The sequence below is a fragment of the Onychomys torridus genome, chromosome 4 (assembly GCF_903995425.1).
Source record: "Onychomys torridus chromosome 4, mOncTor1.1, whole genome shotgun sequence".
Taxonomy (NCBI): domain Eukaryota; kingdom Metazoa; phylum Chordata; class Mammalia; order Rodentia; family Cricetidae; genus Onychomys; species Onychomys torridus.
The window spans coordinates 109,806,254-109,827,256 of record NC_050446.1 but is presented as its reverse complement, the minus strand read 5'-3'; the positions used below and the strand labels follow the sequence as shown (position 1 = coordinate 109,827,256).

Sequence of the window (21,003 nt, the reverse complement as noted above, 5' to 3'; positions counted from 1 at the left end):
GATAACCTTCAAAGTACAACTGCTTTATATACTCACAATCAAATAATTCTTGTTTTTCCTCTGTTTGGAACACCCAGAAAATACCTGCCTCTCACGGAAGAGACCCACCTTTTTGAACACAATAGGTTCTTCTTCCCAGACGGGATTTACAGCATTTCCTTGGGATGTCTTGGTTTTAAATGCCTTCCTCCTTGTGTCCACAGGCAAACCAAACATATCCACTTCCACATAAGTTCCAACCTTCTTATCAGAAAGAAACTGACCTGAAATAATCTAGAAAATATTGAAAAGTCTTGAAAAATGAGTAACAAAGAGTCAGGAGAGAACTCTAAGGAGGCCAAATGCAGCCTGTGAGTGTGAAATCATAGGCTGAATGAAATAAAGGCAAGAGTAGAGCCTTCTTTCCTCTTCAACCTAAAGAGTTGACAGAGGAGACTGAGAATGGGGTGGTTAGGAGCCAATCAGACGGAGTCATATGGGAGCAATAAATGAACCAGCATCCTTGGAAGCTACCAAGTTATCATGATCTCTGTCCTCACTCAGCCATCTGAACAACTGTGGGCCTCCTTTGTCTAGATACAGAATTAATCAATGTTCTGTAGTTAAGTGAGATTTAAGTCTACATATTCTTATAAGATATCCCATGGTTTCTTCTATCTATACTCGAGTTGTTAGCCTCCACGGGACCCTTACTTGTCACAAAAGTGAATGGACATATTTACCCAGAACCAGCTGAGAAAGCTTTCCAGGACACTGTCTCCCTGACTCTTCAGGGTTGCTGATCACATCAGCAGGTTCTTTGGCACCCCTTAGCTTCTAATGCCACCATTGTGCCAGATTCCCAGCCCAGCCATCATCTTCGAATGATGTCCCTATCATGGGTAAGCTCAGAAAGGCACTGGATAGCTGATGACTTTGTTCCAAACACACAACTCAGATTCCCTGGGTTTGCTCATCACTCCCTGTTCCTGCTGTTCTTTCTGGAATAAAGTACAAGCACATTTTATTTGCTTCCATTAACCATTATGGCAGGTGACAGACCCCTTGGATGTTGACAACTGGGCTAAACAGAGAGGAAGGTGAGGGAGATGTTTTGTGAATATGTAGTCTTAAAATCTCATTCAATTCCACAATATCGAATCATTCCATAGCTAAGCAAAATAGGCTCACAATAGCATGACTAAATGGCTAGCCGGCAAGAATAAAAGCAATGATAAACTCTTGTTATCAATCACTGTTGTTTAACTTGGGTTCTACTTCCTAACAGGCTTTGTACAACATGTCTGAAACTTTCAAGTGACATGAAACCCACCAGGGATTCAGATGCCCAGAAGTCTTGGGTTTTTATGTTGTCTGATCAAAAGCAGAGTCCAAAAGTAGCCATGACCTTCAGCCTTAGGGCCTTCATCAGTCAGATGGGATGGTAAGTCACCATGTTAGCTTATAGGTCTGGGACTATGATATCTCTGCCAGAAGACCTACACAGAGGTATAATAGGACCAACGGGAGCCCAACCCCAGGTTTGGTGGTGATGATGGAGGCAAGTGGGGCTTTATGCAGTGGCATGCATTTTGGACAGAAGCTACAGGTTAAATTTTGGCTGGGGGCTCTCAACTATTTCCCAATTCACCCAAACTTCACTGTGTCTATGTCGTGGTTTTATAACTGTTTGCACTGGCAGAGTAGAATTTTCAAGACAAAAATTAATAAGCAAAAAGACATATGGGGGTAAGATGGATCTAAACAAGTCAAACTACTCCTAGTGTGCTCAGCTAGGACAACAAGCGACAGAAGTGCTAAAAGTCGGGCTGCTGTCAATACGTGATGCCTACGGTGTCTTGACCGTTCTTGACAGGGATTCACTGTCATTTGCTGAAAACAACTTCTAAAAATCAATACATTTATGCAGCATCATTTTTTGCCTAATTCAATCTATAATATGTGGCTTGAAATAACTTCAAAAGATACAATTACAAAACATTTTGCTGAAATTTCATTTTTGAAACTTTAACAGACAGTGGCTCACTTTGGGGAGAACCAGGGGATGAACAGCAATGCTGGGCAGGGAGGCAGAGGCCTGTTGTCAGAGCACTTAGGTTGAGCTGGGGGAACTAAGAACTTAAGGCAAGCCTGAGCTAAATAGTGATGCTGTCTAAAAAAATAAAAACAAAAACAAAACAAAACAAAAAAAACCAAACCAAACCAAGGGCTTGGGATGTAGGTCAGTGGTAGAGTACTTGCTAAGCTAGTGCAAGGTCCTGGTGTTTTATCACCAGCAGTATAAAGCATGTGTTTGGGTTAGATATTGAACTGTCAGAGGGATGTGTGGACAAGTTTTTCACTTGACTTTGTTAAGGTCAATCTGAAAAAGGCATTTATATTTAGTTTTGGAAGTGTATTAGTCATACAGTTATTCATGGAAACACACAATAAATGAGATTATAAAAAGTAAATTTTTACATTTTATATAACATTCTAGTTTCAACAACCACATGCTTCCAGAATCCATGGGGAAGCTCTTTATAAAAATGGAGTCCTCAAGTCGGGCAGCGGTGGTGCACACCTTTAATCCCAGAACTTGGGAGGCAGAGCCAGGCAGATCTCTGTGAGTTCGAGGCCAGCCTGATCTACAGAGTGAGATCCAGGACAGGCACCAAAGGGACACAGAGAAACCCTGTCTCGGGAAAAAAAAAAATAGGAGTCCTCTTATGATATTAAAATACTTCTTCACAGCTAAAAATCTGTTGTCACATCTATTTCAAAGACTGAATAAAGGGATTTGGAATTCGTTTTTAGGATAAAATGCTTAGTGAATAAAGCAACCCTTTAAGATTATTAAAGTGACTTTTATATCCCTGAATATACAGGTAGATTGAAAAACATGCTATGGTAACTTGGAAGCTTTTGTTCAATATTCAATCATTAGAATTGGTGGGAACTGGGGTGTGTGTGTGTGGAGGTGGGAGGACTTGAAGACCTCCATAGGGGTGCCTGGCTTCCCTGTGCATTTCCCAGTGAGATATTTGCATCCAAAGAGAGGACTGGGCAATGGGAAGCCTCCATTCACCTATTTCTTTAGCTCCATTTACTGTTATCCTAAGAATGAGACTCGGCTCCTTTATTTCTTTGTAGTCTGGGGAAATTTTTAATGAGTACTGATCTTTAAAGAGAAAATAATGTATGAAGGAAACTTCCTAACTCATAAGTTTTCAATGACAAAGATACTTCTTTATGCAATATAGGTGATAATTAATTCCCTTCTCAGGGATGGGTTTGTGACTTCTATACCCAGGGTAGGGGGTGGGAGTCTGGCAGTGGTAAGGGTGGAAGTGTACATACCTTAACGGATAGAGTGTTGGCCACTATCCCATCTACGATTCCTTCAGTAAATGGGTCAAAATGCTTGTCTGGCCTCCTCATGAACTCTGGCTTTAGCCTGTAGCCGCTCTTCCCATTGTACTCATACATGCCCATGTTTATCTGCATGGCTAGATCTAATCATAAAAACAGCTCAGTGTAAATGCATTTGTGTTTGGAAATTGTAGAATAAGAGTGTATAATATTAGAGTCCACTTCCCCAACTGTTAATGCTTTTACCAGGAAATAGTAGTTATACACCATAACAATTTAGACAGAGAGAGAGAAAAAGAACTGTATTCCCCAAACCCAGAGAGAACACTGCTTCCAGGCTGGTTTGTAGTGTTTTTCAGTTTAAATATATTTTTAGAAGCATTACAGCTATTTTAGCAAGTATTTTTCGGCCTTAATTTTTACAGCTGCATAAAATTCCTTTGCATGCATATATTTGAGTTGACAGTTTTAACTAGTGCCTTCTTTGGACACATTTGTTTGTAGTAAATTTCCAGCATTTTACGTAAGTGCTTCAGTGGACATCATAATGAAAATTTTGAAAATTTGGCAGTGTTTTGCTAGGAGTGAGGGGAATTGCTGAATCAAAAGGTAGGCACATTAGAAAAGGCTGCTTTTGTTTTGGTAAGTCTTGTTAAAATGTCCTCTAGAAAGTTTAAATTAATTTATACTTATGTAAACCATTTTAAGGAATTTTTTTGAGGACTGATTTCTATATAACTCATTATCAAGGGATGCTCTAATTCTTCATTTATTCATTTATTGGAAGACATTTTAAATGTGCATTTCTGTGATTAATTACAACAAATATGAATTGTTCACAGACTCTTTTCTAGTGCACAAAGGTTACTGGTCAAAGTTTTAACAGTCAGTGTATTAAATGAATGTCTAAATTTACTATTATAATTCCTGGGGTTAAAAAATGCAATATAGGACACTCAGTGCTGGAGTATTTACCTAGCATGTGACAAAACCTGGATAAAATCAGCACTGTGGATTTGAATCTCATAAAGATTTAAAATTTTTAAGGCACCTAGGAAATAATTTGCTGTTCCAAAGCATCCAAGAAGTGATCTATTTGTATGAATGGAACCAACACAGAGGTCTGTGCTTGTAATCACACCAAACTTTTTTACATGGGCTCTATGCTTAGAAGGTAAGGGCTTTATCAACTGAGCATTCTCCTTAACCCAGGATTTCTCTTTTTTTCCTTTATGTTTTTGAATTTCCAGTTTTCCTAGAATGATTTTATACTAATTTTAAAATTGCGTTAAAAAGCATGAAATCCATAGATATAAGTTATTATTGACAACTCAACTTTCAGATTGTAGTTTTTTCCTTTGCTTTATCCTTCATTGAAATTTAGTTTTTCAGCCAAATCTGGCAACCCCCCCCTGCCCCCACTGCCCAGTTTCCACGGTAATGGTTTGTAAATGCTTGGAAATGTGACTTTGCAATGATGGGAGTAATCTCCTGTTACTTACCTACTGTCTGGAAATTGAGTGCCACCATCTGACAGCCAGCATTCCAGAAGAGCTGGGGCATGTAGTTGGATGAGTCCACACGTGTTCCTTTGGGGTATATCCTGCTAAGTTGCATCTTGTTGTATCTGGACCATCATGTTAAGTAGCGAATACAATTTCAAAATTATTAGTCTATTATATTCACTGTAAGGCTACTTTCTTATCTTTCACTGGGGAAATAAAGTAAATAGCAATGATTACATTGCCCTGATAGGCAAAATGTGCACAGAATGAGTTAATAGAACAAACATGTTCTTAGAAACAAAGTATTACTACTGTGAAACCTGTGGATTCCAGGGCAGTAAGAATAACTGAGGCAACATCTATCAGGAAGCATCAGGCACAGGGATGATGATGAAGGGCACTGCAAGGAGCTGGAACATTAAGTCCCAGGGAGTATGGCATTGTGTGTGGCAGAAGCAGGAAGTATGAACCATCAAGCTGTTTTTGAAATGCTCTGTCCTCATTTTTTTAATCTTTTCTGGGAGTACTATTTGCAAAGACTACAGTAATCTTCAAGATTAATAAAGAAGGTAAATATAGCACAGAAATTGCTGATCTTGCTTCAAAGTTTAGTTCAGTTTCCATCCTAAAGAAATTTGTAATTTAACACTACTCTGTCTTTGTAATGTGACAGTCTGGCTCCTACCACCACTTAAGGCAGAGTTAGTTAAGGTCTGAGGTAGGCAAGACAGACTTGAGTCTTAACAGTGGAACTTGTTGGCTCTCGGATCTTGGGTAAGTTAATTTATCTTCTGTTCTCAGTTTCCTCACCAATACAATAATTCCTCTGCCACAGGATTCCTTTGAGAATTAAATGAGATAAAACATTTAACAAAAGAACATCACAGAATCAGTACTGAATACTAATGATAGTGATTTATAGCATTTAATCATTTAATTACAGTATTAACACTTGTTCCCAGTTCTCTCATTGGTGGGTGTGTGTGTGTGTGTGTGTGTATGTTTGAAAAGTACCATAGCTTAGGCTGTCCTGGAACTGGTGATCCTCCTGCCTCAGCCTCCTGAGTGTTGAAATTATATGCAGATGCTGCATGCTTACCCTCTGTTGATAAAGCTTTTGATTTTTTGTGTGTATGCATATGTGAGTGTGTGTGTGTGTGTGTGTGTGTGTGTGTGTGTGTGTGTGTGTGTGAATGTGTGCAGGTACACATGTGCTTACAAGGTTGTACCAGAAGTCAACCTTTGATGTTACCCCTAAGGCTATCCACATTGGTTTGATGATTCAGGGCCTCTCACAGGCCTACAGTTTGCCCAAGTAGACTAGACTAGTTGCTCAGTAAGCCACAGGAATAATTCTGTCCCTACCTCACTGTAATTATAGGTGCATGTCACCATACCCAACTTTCTAAAAACATGGACCCTGGGATCAAACTTAAGTGATGGAGTCATATTCTTAGCCTCACTGATGAGGTGTAAAAGTGAATTTTATTCTAGGAATTGCTTCATGAAATTTAACTCTTTAGAATGGTGGTATTAATTTATGAAAAATAACATAAAGGCTTCTTCAATTTTTATTCATGGGAAATAACATAAAACTAGAAATCACCATTGCTATGCATTTATATTCATATAATTTTGAACATTGTTCCAACTACTTTTAATTGAACTTATATCACATATGTATGAGGTGCTAAGCCAGGTTCATAGCTATGTGCACATACCATTGATCTATAAATTCACACATATCTATAATCCTAGAGAGCATATTTAGGTCAGTGTATACAGCATACACACATGTTACATATATTGCCCCCAATTAAACAGAAAATCATAAAGTTAGTAGCATTAGTTCTGTGTGAAGATGAGGAAAATCAGAATTAAGCAAATTGCTAAGAAACTAGGAGGTTGAGGTTTGAAGCAGCCTTGCAGACAGGGCTTCCACTACCCTAAAGCTAGTTTATTTCTCTATAGACCAGGCTACCCAGGTTGCACACTACACTGGCTATAGATGGAAACTATTCTACACATCTTTCTTCTTATTGAACAAACAGCCCATGACTTCAGCAGATGTGGTCAGCAGTCATTCATCAAATCAAGGATACTCTACAAATTCCACTGGAGACTTGGTAAGTTGTTCAAGTCCCTTGGTTTCCACGAAGGAAGACATTTCAAAGCTTTTATTTCTTTCTGAGTTCAACAACAACAAAAAAGGTAAGAAATAAAATTCAGTATTATAAATTATAATATTATAAAAGAAATAAATACATGCTAAGTGAATTGGACTTTAACATTCAGTGTTCATAATTAGACTTTTATCCACCAACTATTTGCCAATAACAAAAGTTGAGTCTTGCGCCAGGCGGTGGTGGCACACACCTTTAATCCCAGCACTTGGGAGGCAGAGCCAGGTGGATCTCTGTGAGTTCAAGGCCAGCCTAGTCTACAGAGCAAGATCCAGGACAGGCACCAAAACTACACGGAGAAACCCTGTCTTGAAAAGCCAAAAAAAATTTGAGTCTTGAAAGTTATATCTTCAAGTATTCATAACTTAGGTGAGAAATCCTCATGATTCTGTGCTTTAGGGTGTGAATTAATTAATTAACAGGTGTAGTATGACAAGAAAGATGTTTTTGTCTAAATCCCTCCAGACTGACTTTCTGAGGGATCTGCAGGAGACATTGTGGGGATGTAGATGCTGACATTGCATATTATTCATGCCCACATGTCAACTCTTTTTTTTTTTTTTTCGAGACAGTGTAGCTTTACACCTTTCCTGGAACTCACTCTGTAGCCCAGGCTTGCCTTGAACTCACAGAGATCCGCCTGGCTCTGCCTCCTGAGTGCTGGGATTAAAGGCATGTACCACCACCACCCAGCCACATGTCAACTTTTAAAGTCACAGCTAGTGTGACATCAGAATTAGGATCTACCAAAGGACAGGGATCTCTGAAGATGTTTCAATCTGCCAGCCTCATTTCCATAATAGATTCCAACAGCCAAAGAGGTGAATGTGTTAAAGAACTCAATATTCTTGAATATCAGAATGTTAGGAAAACACCCTGAATGTGGAATTCAAGCCTCTAGAGAGGGCAGGGGATGAAACACAGTGATCTCAGTTTAGAAAGACTGACATGGTTTTCCCAACTGAGCATCAGTGGCTATGCCCCCACTCAGGTATATGTTACACACTGTTGGTAAACAGCTCTATGTTTCGAAAAATGGTGATCTTTGGGAAGTTGTTCCCTCTTTGACTCTCTTACTTTCAGAATGATTCCTCCTGATCACCAAAGACTCTATTCATCGCCCATTTGCCTAACTTGCTTTCAGGGTACCCCAGTTCCTTTATTTTGCTTCACCATTAATTTACTTTCATGCAATTAATAATTTTAAGCATGATTGTTAATTAAAATTAAGTCTTCACAACGGATAAAATACAATCAATGAGATGTCTAGCATGATCAAGTGACAGGAAGCACATGGAGAAAGTGTGTGAATGACCATGGGCATCACGGGATCCAGAGAATGCCCACTTCCTGCCCCTCTACCTCCCAGAACCTCTAGAAGCTGTGCACAGTGGAGTCCTAGAGAGTGAAATCAAAGGGCAGGAAACCCTCCAGCTTTAGGATGCTTTGCATTGGACAACTTCAGATAACAAGAACCAGTAATGATGGCATCAGAAAATGATGGATTCTTTATACATGAGCTGCAGTGAAATTTAAATTCCTTGTGTGTATCAAGACACCAAGTGCCACTAAGTTAAGACTCAGAGCAGAATCTCACAAATATAAATAATCATGCCACACAGAAGCTTGAAGTTGGATGTATCTAGATTTTTTTTAAATGAGGCTGTTGCATTTAAGCAAAATTTCAAGTAAGCAACTAGGAAGCCTCAAGGCTCCTCTTGCTCTTACACTTTGTGTAAGTGTAAAGGGCACTTTCATAAAAGGGTTTTCCCCATTAGGTAGTAGAAAGATGACTTCTGTATTCAATTTGAATGGGTAGTTGGGTGAAGGGAAAACAAAAAGTGGTGTGAAATGAGTTACATAGTCTCCTCAACACATGAAATGAGTTGGAGAAATGGAATCCGGGTGGGTTGGTTCTATTTTGTGTTACCAAGCTTGTGTAAGTCTTTCTTGCTTCCCTTCTGCGATATGGACAGATGCTTAACACTGTCACTAGGTTACTAGGGGCCCCACAGGGCTTGTAGACAAACAAATGAAATGTGAAATTCTCAACCACTTGGACACTGGTTTGATGTCTTTCAGGTAACCATGCATAGTCTTCAGGCCCATAAAATATGTGCAAGAACATAGTTTGTGATTTTCTGATATATTAAATATAATATCAAAGTGTTAAAAGTTACATTTCTGTAATGATACCAAGATAGCACAATCTATGCAAATATCCAAGACATCTAGAACAGAACAGTTCCTTCAGGTTCTGATTACCTCATGTTTAGGCTATACTAGAATTTTTTTTCTGCAGAAAAGCTTACTTTTTGAAATTTCAAAGGACTCAAACTTGACAGGTTGAATATAGTTCACTAGGTTAGACATCTCTTCTGTGGCCATGGCCTCGCTGCCGGCAGTCCCCTAGAAGCAGGAGTGAAAAATAAAATAAGAAATATTTCCAGAGTCAGCATTATATTATCTAGAGTTATTTTCTCAGGAAAATAGTCACATGATGCAAGGGAACAGAAAATCCTTCCATTCTGAAAAGAACTGCTGCTGCACAGAAATCCACCACGGGACAGGAAGAAAAGGCAGGCTGGGTCCTCATCACAAACATTTGGCAGCATGTGTGTTTAGAGTTTGGATTTTGCAGTATTTATTTATACATAATGGATATTTTGTGAATGAGTCATAAATCCAACAAAAATTTCATTTAAAACTCACCTGTATATTATACCCACTTCCTAACTGTCTTTTCTCCCCAATGCTGAGTATTAAAACCAGCATAAAATGATTTTAAATATGAAATAAAATATTCACAACATAGAATTTTCCATCTGTGGCATCAGGTTAGCTTTTCAAAGTTTAGGGGCTTTGGACATTTTAGATTCTAGATTTTCAGATTCTGTATGGTAACTATGAATGGGAGAGCTGTCAGGGTGGTCTGGGGTCAACAGCATCAGGACCTCCATTTTTAGCCTCTCCACAGGCATCAGGGATGAAAATCTGTATCAATACGGTGATGCCTACAGGAACCATTGTCTTCTACAGCATAGAGCACAGATGTAAGTGGGTGCTCTACAAACAATTTCTATATTTCTTGATAAGCACTCCCCTCCCTTATTGGTTCCTGTGTGACAAAGTGTGCTGTATGGAAACAGAATAGTTGCTTAGGTCCCAGAACAAGGCCATTTAATAGTAAATCCAAAGGCCAAGTCAGAAGCTGTTCCACTACTCATCTGAAAAATAAAAATCAGTCCTATAGGACATACATTTCTATAATTATTAAAAATAAGTTAAAAAAAAAAACAAAACAGGTGTAGTGGTGCACACCTTTAATCCCAGCACTTGGGAGGCAGAGGCAGGCGAATCTCTGAGTTTGAGGCCAGCCTGGTCTACAGAGTGAGTTCCGGGACAGCCAGGGCTACACAGAGAAACCCAATAAAGGAAGTGAGCTCAGAACAGTGTCTGGCGAATAGCAAGAGCTTACATTATTTTAGATGTTATCTGCAATTACATATTCTTCAATACAAGTTTCAATGAAGAAAACCCATACTTGCACAGGACAGGCCTCTACAGAAGGGTCTAATATTTTCTAATTTTTTCGTTTAGAAGAGAAAATACATAGAGATTGGGGTTTCTTTGTGAAAATACCAGCAGAAATACTCTGATTAAATGCCAACTGGGAAATACTCATTTAAAAACAGACAATTGCAAAATGATCGAGTGTGCCCTGAAGCCGCTCTCATGCAGATGGAGCATCCTCATTATTACTGTAGTTTCCCTCTTAGAAATCAAGATTAAATTTAGTGGGGACATAAAAAAGGCACATTTTAAACTAAGCTGGGCACCATGGTGCACATGTGTGGTCTCAGCTACATGGAAGCAGAGGTGAGAGGACTGCTTGAGTTCAGGCATTGGAGTCCATCCTAGGCTACACAGTGGGACTCATTCACAAAATAAAGAAATGAAATGCATAAAAAGCCAGACCACATCAAAGCATATAATTGTAAGGAAAAGAATGCTAAAGAAGAATAGGTTATTGAGCCATGTGTAGTGATACACACCTATAATCCCAGAATTTTAGAAGTTGAGCTAGCCTTAGCTACAAAGTTAAATTAGAGTCCAGGCTGGACTGCCTAATGAGATCCTATCCCCAAACCAAGCAAGTTATCAAACCCTCAATAAAGAGATGAATGTCAACAAAAAGCAAAGGAGAGAAAGACAAGAGTTACTTTCCTTTACTGTAATGGAACTATACGGCTGTCAGTACATAGCCAAACATCTATAGCATATTTGAATGCAGATCCAGTATAATGTTCATGATAGTGACTGAAAGAAAATTCTGCAATCCTCATTGAACTGTCCCTGATTGGTTTCCAAGTTCTGCGCATTTATTATTTATGAGTTGGTGGCATCCCTTAGGGAGCTGATGTCAACATGTCGCTTCAGTGGATGCAAAACCAAAACACCAGAATCACTATCACATATCCGAACACTCCTGCAAACCCTATATTTTCCATGGACTTCAGACCATTCCACAAATCATTGAATTGCCTCAAAAATTGGAGCTGCCAATCAAATGTTCTGTGCTTATTCTTTCTGCCACTAGATGGCAGAAGAGGACCATAAGAGAGCCATAGACTGCAAGTTGGGGGCTAGCGCCCTAGCCTTAACTCACCTCATCCATGGAAGACTTTTTACAGTCATCATCATCGTCATCATCGTCGCTCTCTGTGTCTGCTTCGCCTGTCAAATTTCAATCACAGACACGATTTCAGTATTCCAAAGTTCAAAGAATTTGCAAAAGCACACTGCCAACTATGGTCAAGGATGCCCTAGAAGGCTGACATTCTGCTCCTTTTAAAGTTATTTTTTTTTTCTTCCCAAGATTTATGGTTGCTTAGCAACAGATAATTAAAGTGACATTTTGAGAAATTTTTCACAAATTTGGTTTGTGATAAATAGCATCGAAAATTTCAAGTTCAATTAAAAATGCCCATCTTAAAATTTTTCCCATCTGTTTTAAAAATACATGTCACTGAATATAATTTTGTTTCTGTGCATTCTATTGTAATGTACATGTTCTCTTGGAGAGATGTTAAACTCTGTGGTTCTAAGAAAGATAAACTCTGGTTTTATTAGTCTGTCCTCTCCTAAGCCAACACTCTTTAAAATAACCCTTGGCCAGCTCAGTGACCAACCTTCTCCAAAGAAAGGACCTCCCAGAAGTTGAAGAAGTTTATGACTGATATCGGGAACTCTGGGGAAATGGTAGCACCAATGACAGCATGAAAACCATCAAGTGTGGATCTACGGTTATTTAAATAATGCATAAATCATAAAAAAATGATATCATTCTTCAGCTCTAAGAATGTGAGAGCCAGAGACAGTGGAAAACTACAAGGAAGAAGTGTCTTGTGAACTCACAGTGAGTGGGTCAGCATGCACAAGACCTGGTCAAGCTCCAGCCAGACCAATTCCTAACAAGATGAGGGGAGGGGAGTGTAAAGAAGTCTCACCTTTAGATGAGCAACTACCGGCAATTCATAGCTTCTGGAAGAAGGTGGGTCAGTTTCTCTAAGAGTTTGGACCCTAGTTTGATCATGTTTGAGGGGAAGTCTGCACATCTAACTAAGAATATTTGGGCAGCACAAATTGGTATTGAAGAATTTAAAACAAAAATATAGGGCACAAGGTTGGAATGGTAGGGCAAAGGGAGTCGATCTGGAAGAACTGAGGGGGACACTATCAAAATATACTGTAAGAAATTCTCAAAGAACTAACAAAGATTTTTTTTTTTAAGATGACATTCCTTTTAAAGGGGCAAGATAAATGCAAAAGAAAAAAACAATGAAAGTCAACATAAGTAGAAAATAACCTTTTGATTTAAGATCACTATGCTTGAAAATCGATGTCAGTCTGACCTGATTCAGCTTCATACTTAACCAATATGTAGTCATTTCAATTGGTTGGTTCTACTCTTCTCTTCAAGAATTAATGGACATTGTTCAGGTAAAATATCTACATTGGTATATTAAGTATTAAATTCTTGTATACTTCTAGGCTTTGTGCAAATGCAACCGAGCATGTAAAAATACTTTGAAGGAAAAAGTCAACAAGGCACAGTTTGTAGGCAGCCCCTTTTCAATTTCTCGAATTGCAATAGCAAGAACATCCCAATAGATGGCAGCATGAGCTCATTACAGAGGCAGCTTGCCGAGGCTGGCACCTGCTCCTTTCCTTCTGGAAAGTTGGCCACACTCTTCAATCAGTGTAGATGACGTGGTCCCCATAGTCCTGCCTTCCAAGAAGCGCCTAAGGTCTTCATGTGAGTGACCAAGATCAGTCAGTTACTGGGTAGTAGTGGGGAAACATCTATTGAGGGGAAAGACTTCCGTGGCCGTAAGAACTGTGGATGGCCTGGTACAAAGAGCCACATAACGTCCAAATGTGAATCCCTTATATTTGGGGACAAACATACCCTGTTATATTACAAACACATTGTTCTAGGAGGCTGCTACTTGATACTTTATATACTTCTCTTTTACCTGAAGTTCTTTGTATTATTTTTAATCAGAGAGGTGATTCTTTTAATAAAGCAATTTGAAAAAGTGATTGACAGAACCTTCTACAAAATGTTACATGAGACATAACAATTGTCTAATCATCATTTCAGATACAATGCCATGTCAAATTTTGGATTGTGTGAGGAAGAAAGACTTTATCTTCCTCTACTGTTAAAGACCTGACTTTTCCTTTGCAAGTTTAAGAAAAAAACATATGATTTGTATTTATATATCAAGTCAACAGAGTCTGCACAGGGGCTTTTCTCATAAGACCTTGAAAGGAACCTGGAGAAATTTATTTGAAACATAAAAAATAATATCCTTTCAGAAAGCAACAATAACAATACCCATAAGTGGTATCTTACTTGACCCTCGTTCTTTCTGGAAAGTGTACTGGCTAAGGCTTGGCTCTCAGAAGAAGAATCTAGAGAACAGAGTAAATTAGCTTTGAAATCAATCCACACCATGTTTTTGTAGTTGCTTGAGTTTCCGGTACTGGGAACATTCACAAAACAAATGGTAAATTAACAGGACTTTTTATTCAGGGGCCTACCTACATACTAAAACATCCAAAAATTTGCATGGCAATAAATAAATACTGATTGCAAAACAGACTTCCGGTTAGCTTAGGCAACCTAGAGAATTGCTAACAGATTGCTGCTTTTTCCATGTATGAAATGATCCTGTTCACTGCCTGCAGAATTCAATATTAGAGTTATGTATCCAGTTAATGGGAGTGAGAATTGGAAGTAGATAAAAGCAGATGGCACAAAAACCACCAAGCGCCCACATGCAAAGGGAAGCACATGGGGACAGGTTGGGAAGAAGTGACCTCTAATGGTAATCATTTCACACTTCAAATACATTCTCACTGAGAACGGAAGTTATTTTTTCAAAAATGAATCAGAATTATGTCATGATATTTGAAAAACACATCTGAGAACCACGGGGTGGGGGATCTTTTGAAAGAATTATATAATGTCTGTTCATTAGGCTGCCAATTTAAATAATAGGAGCAGTTGACAAGCGAGACAGAAAGAAGAAGAAAGGGTGAATCAGGCTCAGTCAGTGCTTGGGGGTGTAACATGCTCAGAGGTAGAGCCCCTGTCTAGCATGTGAGAGGCCACAGCACAACAGAGGACCAAACAAAACAAATCCAAATAACCAACCAACCAACCAGACAACAAACCACGTTGGCCATGCTTATGTTCTGATTGCCCTAGACTTCATACTTTTTAACATTCCAATTGTTTAAAAATCTTTAAATGTATGTGTGATAGGCATAGGGACATACAGATATATGAGCAGAGCATGGATTTTTCATCAAATAAAAATCTACATTGAGATAGAAAATAGAACCAGACTCCCGAAGACACTATGGCTCCCTTCTAGTTACTTCTAAGGGCAGTGGTTCCTGACTTCCAGCAGTATCTTGCTTTTACACCTTATGTAGATGGAGCTACATGGCAACTACAGTCTTTTTTCTTCTTCTTCTTCTTCTTTTTTTTTTTTTGCATTTGACTTCTTTTGCTGACTATTGTGTTAACAGTCACTTACCCTTTCATGGACAGCCAGAACTTGCCCTCATCATACATATTATTCTTTTGTATGACTATGTATGATTTATAATCAGCTGATAGATTGTTGGCTTCCCGTGTCTGGGTATTCTAAGTAATACTGCTTATAGCAATTTTCCAGTCTCTAGATGACTGTTTCTACTCATGTCTTGTTATCTCTCTCCCGAGGAATGAAGCTGGTACAGAATGAGTATCCGTGCTTAGTTTTTATCAACACACTCAATATGGTCCTTCCTTCCTCCTTTTCTTTCTTGGCCTCTTCCCTCTTTCCTCCCCTCTTCTGTTCTCCTTTCTTCTGTGCTGAGGACAGGACCCAGAGCCTCATCCCTGCTAGGCATGTGCCACTGAGAAACTGTCAGCACCCCATGGTAAACTTTAACTGAAGAACGCCCTGAAGTCAAGCTTACAGTTCTTTTAACGTCATCACACCCCCAATAAGGAGGTCTTTGCAATTGTCAGGGTTCCCCTGGATAAGGGGCAATAAGTTAGGCTCAATGACAACCCAAAGAAAACTAGTGGCCCTATGAATTTTTTTCTCATAATCACAGAGAGTCATTTTCAAACTAATGTGAAAGGAAGTGCTAAGCACTGCCCAGTCACTTTCATAAACAATGCAAGTCATTTAATCCCTTCATGTTTGTAAAGAGCTCACAAAACATGGGAGAACTGCAAAGCCCAGCACCCTTCAGTGACTGGCCAATCTCTTGTCTTCCCTCCTCCTGCTGATGCTGCCCACCATGAAGCTTAGAAGCAAGGGACTACTGCAAAGCTGATTTGCCTCAAGTGCAAGCCAGAGAACACCTTCCCTAAGATGTGCTGACTCTACAGGTGAGGTCAGGCCACCCCAGACTCTCTCCATGGGCCTAAATGATATCTAGAGTCTATGATACGACAGCACTTCCCCGTGGTAGTTAGCGGGTGAAAGTAACCATAGAAGAAAGACTTCAGAGATGCCACATTGCTGACTTTGAAGCTGAAGGAAGAGACCTGTGAGCCAGTGAATATGAGTAGCCTCTAGAACTTGGAAAAACAGATAAACCCTTCTTTTAAGCTTCCAGAAAGTAACCGAGCCTGCCTGACACCTTTGGTTTATTCCATAAGCTTTCTCGAACATCTTTGGACCTACAGAACTTGAGGTGAAGTGATCCTTGTTTTCAAGTTTGTGGTAGCCATAGGAAAGCAATGCAGCTTAAAACTTCCAAAAGGGGGAAGCTGAAAGCCCTTTTAGGCCAATGTCAGAGCCGCAGATCTGAAAATCCACTCATTGTGAGCCCAGTAGCTCCTCACCGGCTCCTGGAGACGAGGGCTCGAACACACTGGACGAGTCGCTGTATGTATTGGAGGCTTGCTCAGAGAGCTTCTTTTTACCACTTCCTTCTGATGACTTGTGTGATTTCTTCTTGTTTTTCACCAAGATTTTATACATTAAATCCATAGGGCTCGGAAGAGGTACCCCAGATTCCAGCTATTTAAAAGAAAGCACAGTCTTTAAAAATACTGTTCCCTAAATATTAATTATTAATCATGAATTATATGCTATCACACCTCATTAACTGACTTTTACATCTTAGCCAATTAGGCATATATGTGTATTTGAAATATTTACCCATGAATATTGCTTTCATGTTACTTTGCATATTTTAATTATGTCAGTATTTATACTGAAAATTAATGAAGTCTTTCCTGTTTATAATTTTCCCATCAAGAAGATGAAGAAACAATAATTAACTGCTCTTAAACCCCCCCCCCCCAAAAAAAAACCAACAACAACTTTCCCCTCCTTTTAGATATTTCTCCAAAGGCACTGCACAACTTTAGATTACAGCTTTTCTAACAGTCTCTAGATTATCATTTCCTATGTTCAACACAGCTTATGAACAGTTCTAACTGTGCCCTGCATATTTGTTTTTTAAATGAGAGATGCATTTAAATGACTGAATTCATTTTCCAAAATGAAACTTCAAAAGTAGGACCACAGGAATGTTCTGGTAGATTTGATGGACCAAACCTGGACTTTCAGGCATTTTCTGATGGACTGTGCAAGTCCAACCATTTTACTGCAGAACACGTCAGCCATCTCTGAGCTGACCTGAATCTTCAGTGAAAGGCCCAACATTTGATAGGAAGAATTGGTGAAGTTGGGCAACGGTTTCCAATTGAGTCACTCTGTCAGACAAAGCTTTACAGACAGCAGAATCCTGTGTTGGTTGTATACTTGGGGTTTGGCATCAGCCAAGGGGAATGACATGATTTCAGACTTCTTTCTAGCCCTGAGATCCAAGCTGTCTTATTACTGAGGCTTATTTCACTCTTGCATGTTGTTGCTCATATAATGGGAAATCAATTTCCCATGAGAAGGTTATGAGCTACTGTATCAGGGAGTGTGTGCAAAGCACAAGATAGGTTTATTTTTAGAAAGTCTTTTGAAGTCCCACAGGCTAGTCCTCTATTCTTTGCTTGCCTTGAGTCTGGGGACCGATATGAACTCCCTTAACCACATGCAGACACTGGGACAAAGTGTCCAGGAGGAAGCAGCTACTTTAGGTTATAGCTGCTCTTTTCTATTCTGAACAGACATGGGACGGCTCCCAGTCCTCTGGGTGGCATCCTTGTACTTTACTCAGAAGTCACAAGGAGATAGAGAAGTTCTTGTTACAAGCTGCAGTCCCTTAAAGCTGCTTAAAGCGGTATGCCCAGTGAATTACAGCTCCAAACCTTGAGAGGCAGGGATCTACTGATGCAGGCTTAAGAAGCTGAAGATTTATGGTGACAGATATTCCTGTTGGAGGACCATGGTGTTGGGCTTTTACACCAGTAGTCCAGAACTGGGCAGCTGCAATTATCTTCAGCTTCCTACAGCAGTGAATAGCAGCAAGGGGGTACTGCCCATGTGTGTTCTAACTCTTGAAGGACCTTAGGGTGTCAGGACCCTGAGCACCTAGAAATCCTAGCATTATAGATTGGGACCCTGGGAACATAAGGCTTTAGCTTCCTCTACAATCTAACAGATGGGTCTCAGTTTCCCTTTTCCAGCTCTTTCCAGTGCATGGCGCCTCGAACACTTTTGTCCCTGCCCCGGTGGTCACACTTTGGAATCCCACTGCTATCCCTGTGATACTATTGCACTGCTGCTTCCACCAGCTCCGCTTGCTTCTGCAGTGGCAAAGGGGGCGTGGTGTGTCTGCACCCATCCCAGTGCAGAACCCCACATCAGTTCAGGACTGGGTTTGCACTAATTACACGCCTGGGTGGGGGCACCAGGAATCGGGTTCCCCTCTGGCCTGGGTAAACGCGGCTGTTAAGAGTCCACTGAGGCTAGTGATGGCAAGAAGTCTGGTGGACACTGTTCAAAAAAGAGGTGGCTGGAATGGTGCTTCATGGAGCTGGAGTTGTGCTTTGGCAGCAAGACGCTCTAGTTCAGAGCAGCTCCCTCAAGGCGGGCATATAATGTTCAGGGCTGTCAGGCTGCCATAAGGGCAGTCCAGCTGGCTGCTAAAGAGGTACTGCTTGGCTGACAATCCTCTGTTCAAGCATCTGGACACACAGAAAGAGACTAACAACTATCCATTAGGGAATCAAATTTACTCAGCTCCCCAGTATCTTGTTTAAAGTGGGAAAAAAAAAAAAAAACAATAAGAGAGGTGCTTACAAATGACATTTAACAATGATCTACTCTTAGCTGAATACCCATGGGGAGAGCTGGGCATCTTTTCTGCTCATGACTGCGGCAATAGAAGCCAGAGCCCTGCTTCAAAGGTGACCAGAAGTGGACAGCAGGTGGCAGAAACAAGCTAAGGAATCAGTGTGGCCACATTTTGCTTTTATTTCGAAAGGGTGTGACAAAGATCCATGGTGGGTAGGCAGAGTCCTGCCCTCTTGGACTGTCTCTGTGAGTTGACTGTCACTGCTCTGCAATTGTGACTCATTCCTGCCAACTGAAACATTCTCTCCTGAAGGGAAACAGGAGAAGAATGAGATTCAGGAAGTACACAAATCTCACATCCTTCAAGCTCCTGAAACCTACGAGATTCTCAGGGCCCTTTTCCATGGTTACATAAGCAGTATGGACTGCTCCAGAGGAGAGACTGCTCAGCCTGTCTAGCTGCCTGCATATCAGTCAGGGAGCACAGGGATGTAGCTTTCATGAGTTGATACCCATGCCAGAGTAGGCTTTTGGAGCTGCCTTTGCATTGTCTACAACCCTGTAAGTAACCCTTCACCTATATTCTTGTAGGTAACCCTTTACCTACATTCCTGTACGTAATCCCAATGAACTAATGGTGCATCAAGTTAGAATTCAGTGGAATTGCTATTTTGGCCTGTCCTCAGTCACTTACCTGAAGTAAACAGAAATGAGTTCACAAAACAAAAGACCTGCGGTGTCTCTCTAAGCAGAGACAAGAGGGACAAGACTGGAAGAGAAGGAAACAGACACCTATCTTCTGGCCTCAGCTGGGCCCCATGCTAGAGTCCCACAGATCAAACCGTATCGCTCATCTACCTATCTACAGACACCGTCCTCCCCAGCTGTAACCAGTTAAGTGCCCTCCTGCAAAGGCACACATCACAGCATCACTCATCTACCCATCTACAGAGGCGGTACCTCCCCAGCTGTAACTAGTAGGTGCCCTCCACATCACAGCTACTTACAGGGCATTTTTCCAGTGGCTCCATAAGCAGGGCATCACCAAAGATTAATCGGCAATACTCAGCCATCTTGGCTTGCTGCTTCGGGCTAAGAGCAAGAAGAAAGGAATTATGAGGCCTTTTTTTTTTTTTTTTTTTTCTTTTTCAGAGAAATGGCTTTGCATTGCTAACACAGAAAGAGGTCAGCCAGGATCAATTTCCGTCATTCTGAAATGCTATCCTGAATACCACACGCAAGCCCTGACACTCATGCACACGTACCACACAAGTGCAGCATGCAGGCTGGGTGTGTGAGGCTGTTTTTAAGGTTGTCCTACCACAACCCAGATTTATTTCCCTGTCTCCAGATTCAGGAGAGTTAGAACCCCTGGGTTCCTTTTGTTGGATCTCCTGGTTTTATGTCAACTGTAAGGCACCTGGGATAGGAATGTTTTCATGATTCCATGTGAATTCTTGGGGAAAATATATCAGAGCAACAGAAAGTAGAGAAAGGATCCTTTATAAGGAGGCAAGAGGGGAAGGAAGAGTGAGAAAAAGAGGTGACTAAATGGATAGAGAGCTGTACATGCAGAAGGAAACCAAACAGAAGCAGGTTTGTGTGTGCACGTGAAGGCTGCTGAGGAAGGACAAAGCAGCTTTGGCAAAGGCTGTCTGCAACTCTTCCCTCTCCTGGTTTTTTGAGACATGGTTTCACTGTGTAGTCTGGGCTGGCTGGCTGTTTGAGATTTTCCTGCCTCACTCCCCCATACCCCGCCCCCCCCCGTTGCTGAGAAGTCAGGCAGACATACGTCTCTGTGCCCAGATTTGCTTGTCCGTAACCTTTCTGTGCAGAACAAGTGGAGTAGAGGAGGGAGCAGGTCATGCCAGCTGCCAGGAGGAGCCTGTTCTGACAGCGGCTGGGGTCCAGGCTTTGCCAAGTTGAGCTCCTCTTTCTGAACTGTTTTGAATCTGTACACGGAGAAGGATTTTAACTGCTCCTGGAACTGGGCAAAGGATGCTGAGAAGATGTGATGAAGCAATGGATGCAAACACCTTTGAAGAACTACAAGGGCAAGCAAGATGCATATAAAATGATCCCACAGGGGCAGATGCCCCAGTCTGTGGCTAGCCTAGACAATCTGTGCCTCCAGCCCTTGTAAAGATGCTGTTAGAAGGAACATCCACATCTTTTCAGCACTCCTGT

General features: G+C 40.7%; 1 protein-coding gene across 2 annotated transcripts in view; it reads right to left on the bottom strand.

Annotated features, from left to right (window-relative positions):
- Window positions 1–21,003, bottom strand: part of Plcb1 (phospholipase C beta 1) — a 696,401-nt gene that overhangs the window by 135,603 nt on the left and 539,795 nt on the right. For both annotated transcript variants that reach the window (XM_036183929.1, XM_036183928.1), the window contains exons 13-20: window positions 19,824–19,908; window positions 16,461–16,638; window positions 11,709–11,776; window positions 9,352–9,448; window positions 6,959–7,043; window positions 4,854–4,978; window positions 3,340–3,494; window positions 109–273 (exon numbers count right to left, since the gene is read on the bottom strand). In XM_036183929.1, the coding sequence (XP_036039822.1) occupies window positions 109–273; window positions 3,340–3,494; window positions 4,854–4,978; window positions 6,959–7,043; window positions 9,352–9,448; window positions 11,709–11,776; window positions 16,461–16,638; window positions 19,824–19,908 (958 nt within the window). The remainder of the gene's footprint in view (window positions 1–108; window positions 274–3,339; window positions 3,495–4,853; window positions 4,979–6,958; window positions 7,044–9,351; window positions 9,449–11,708; window positions 11,777–16,460; window positions 16,639–19,823; window positions 19,909–21,003) is intronic.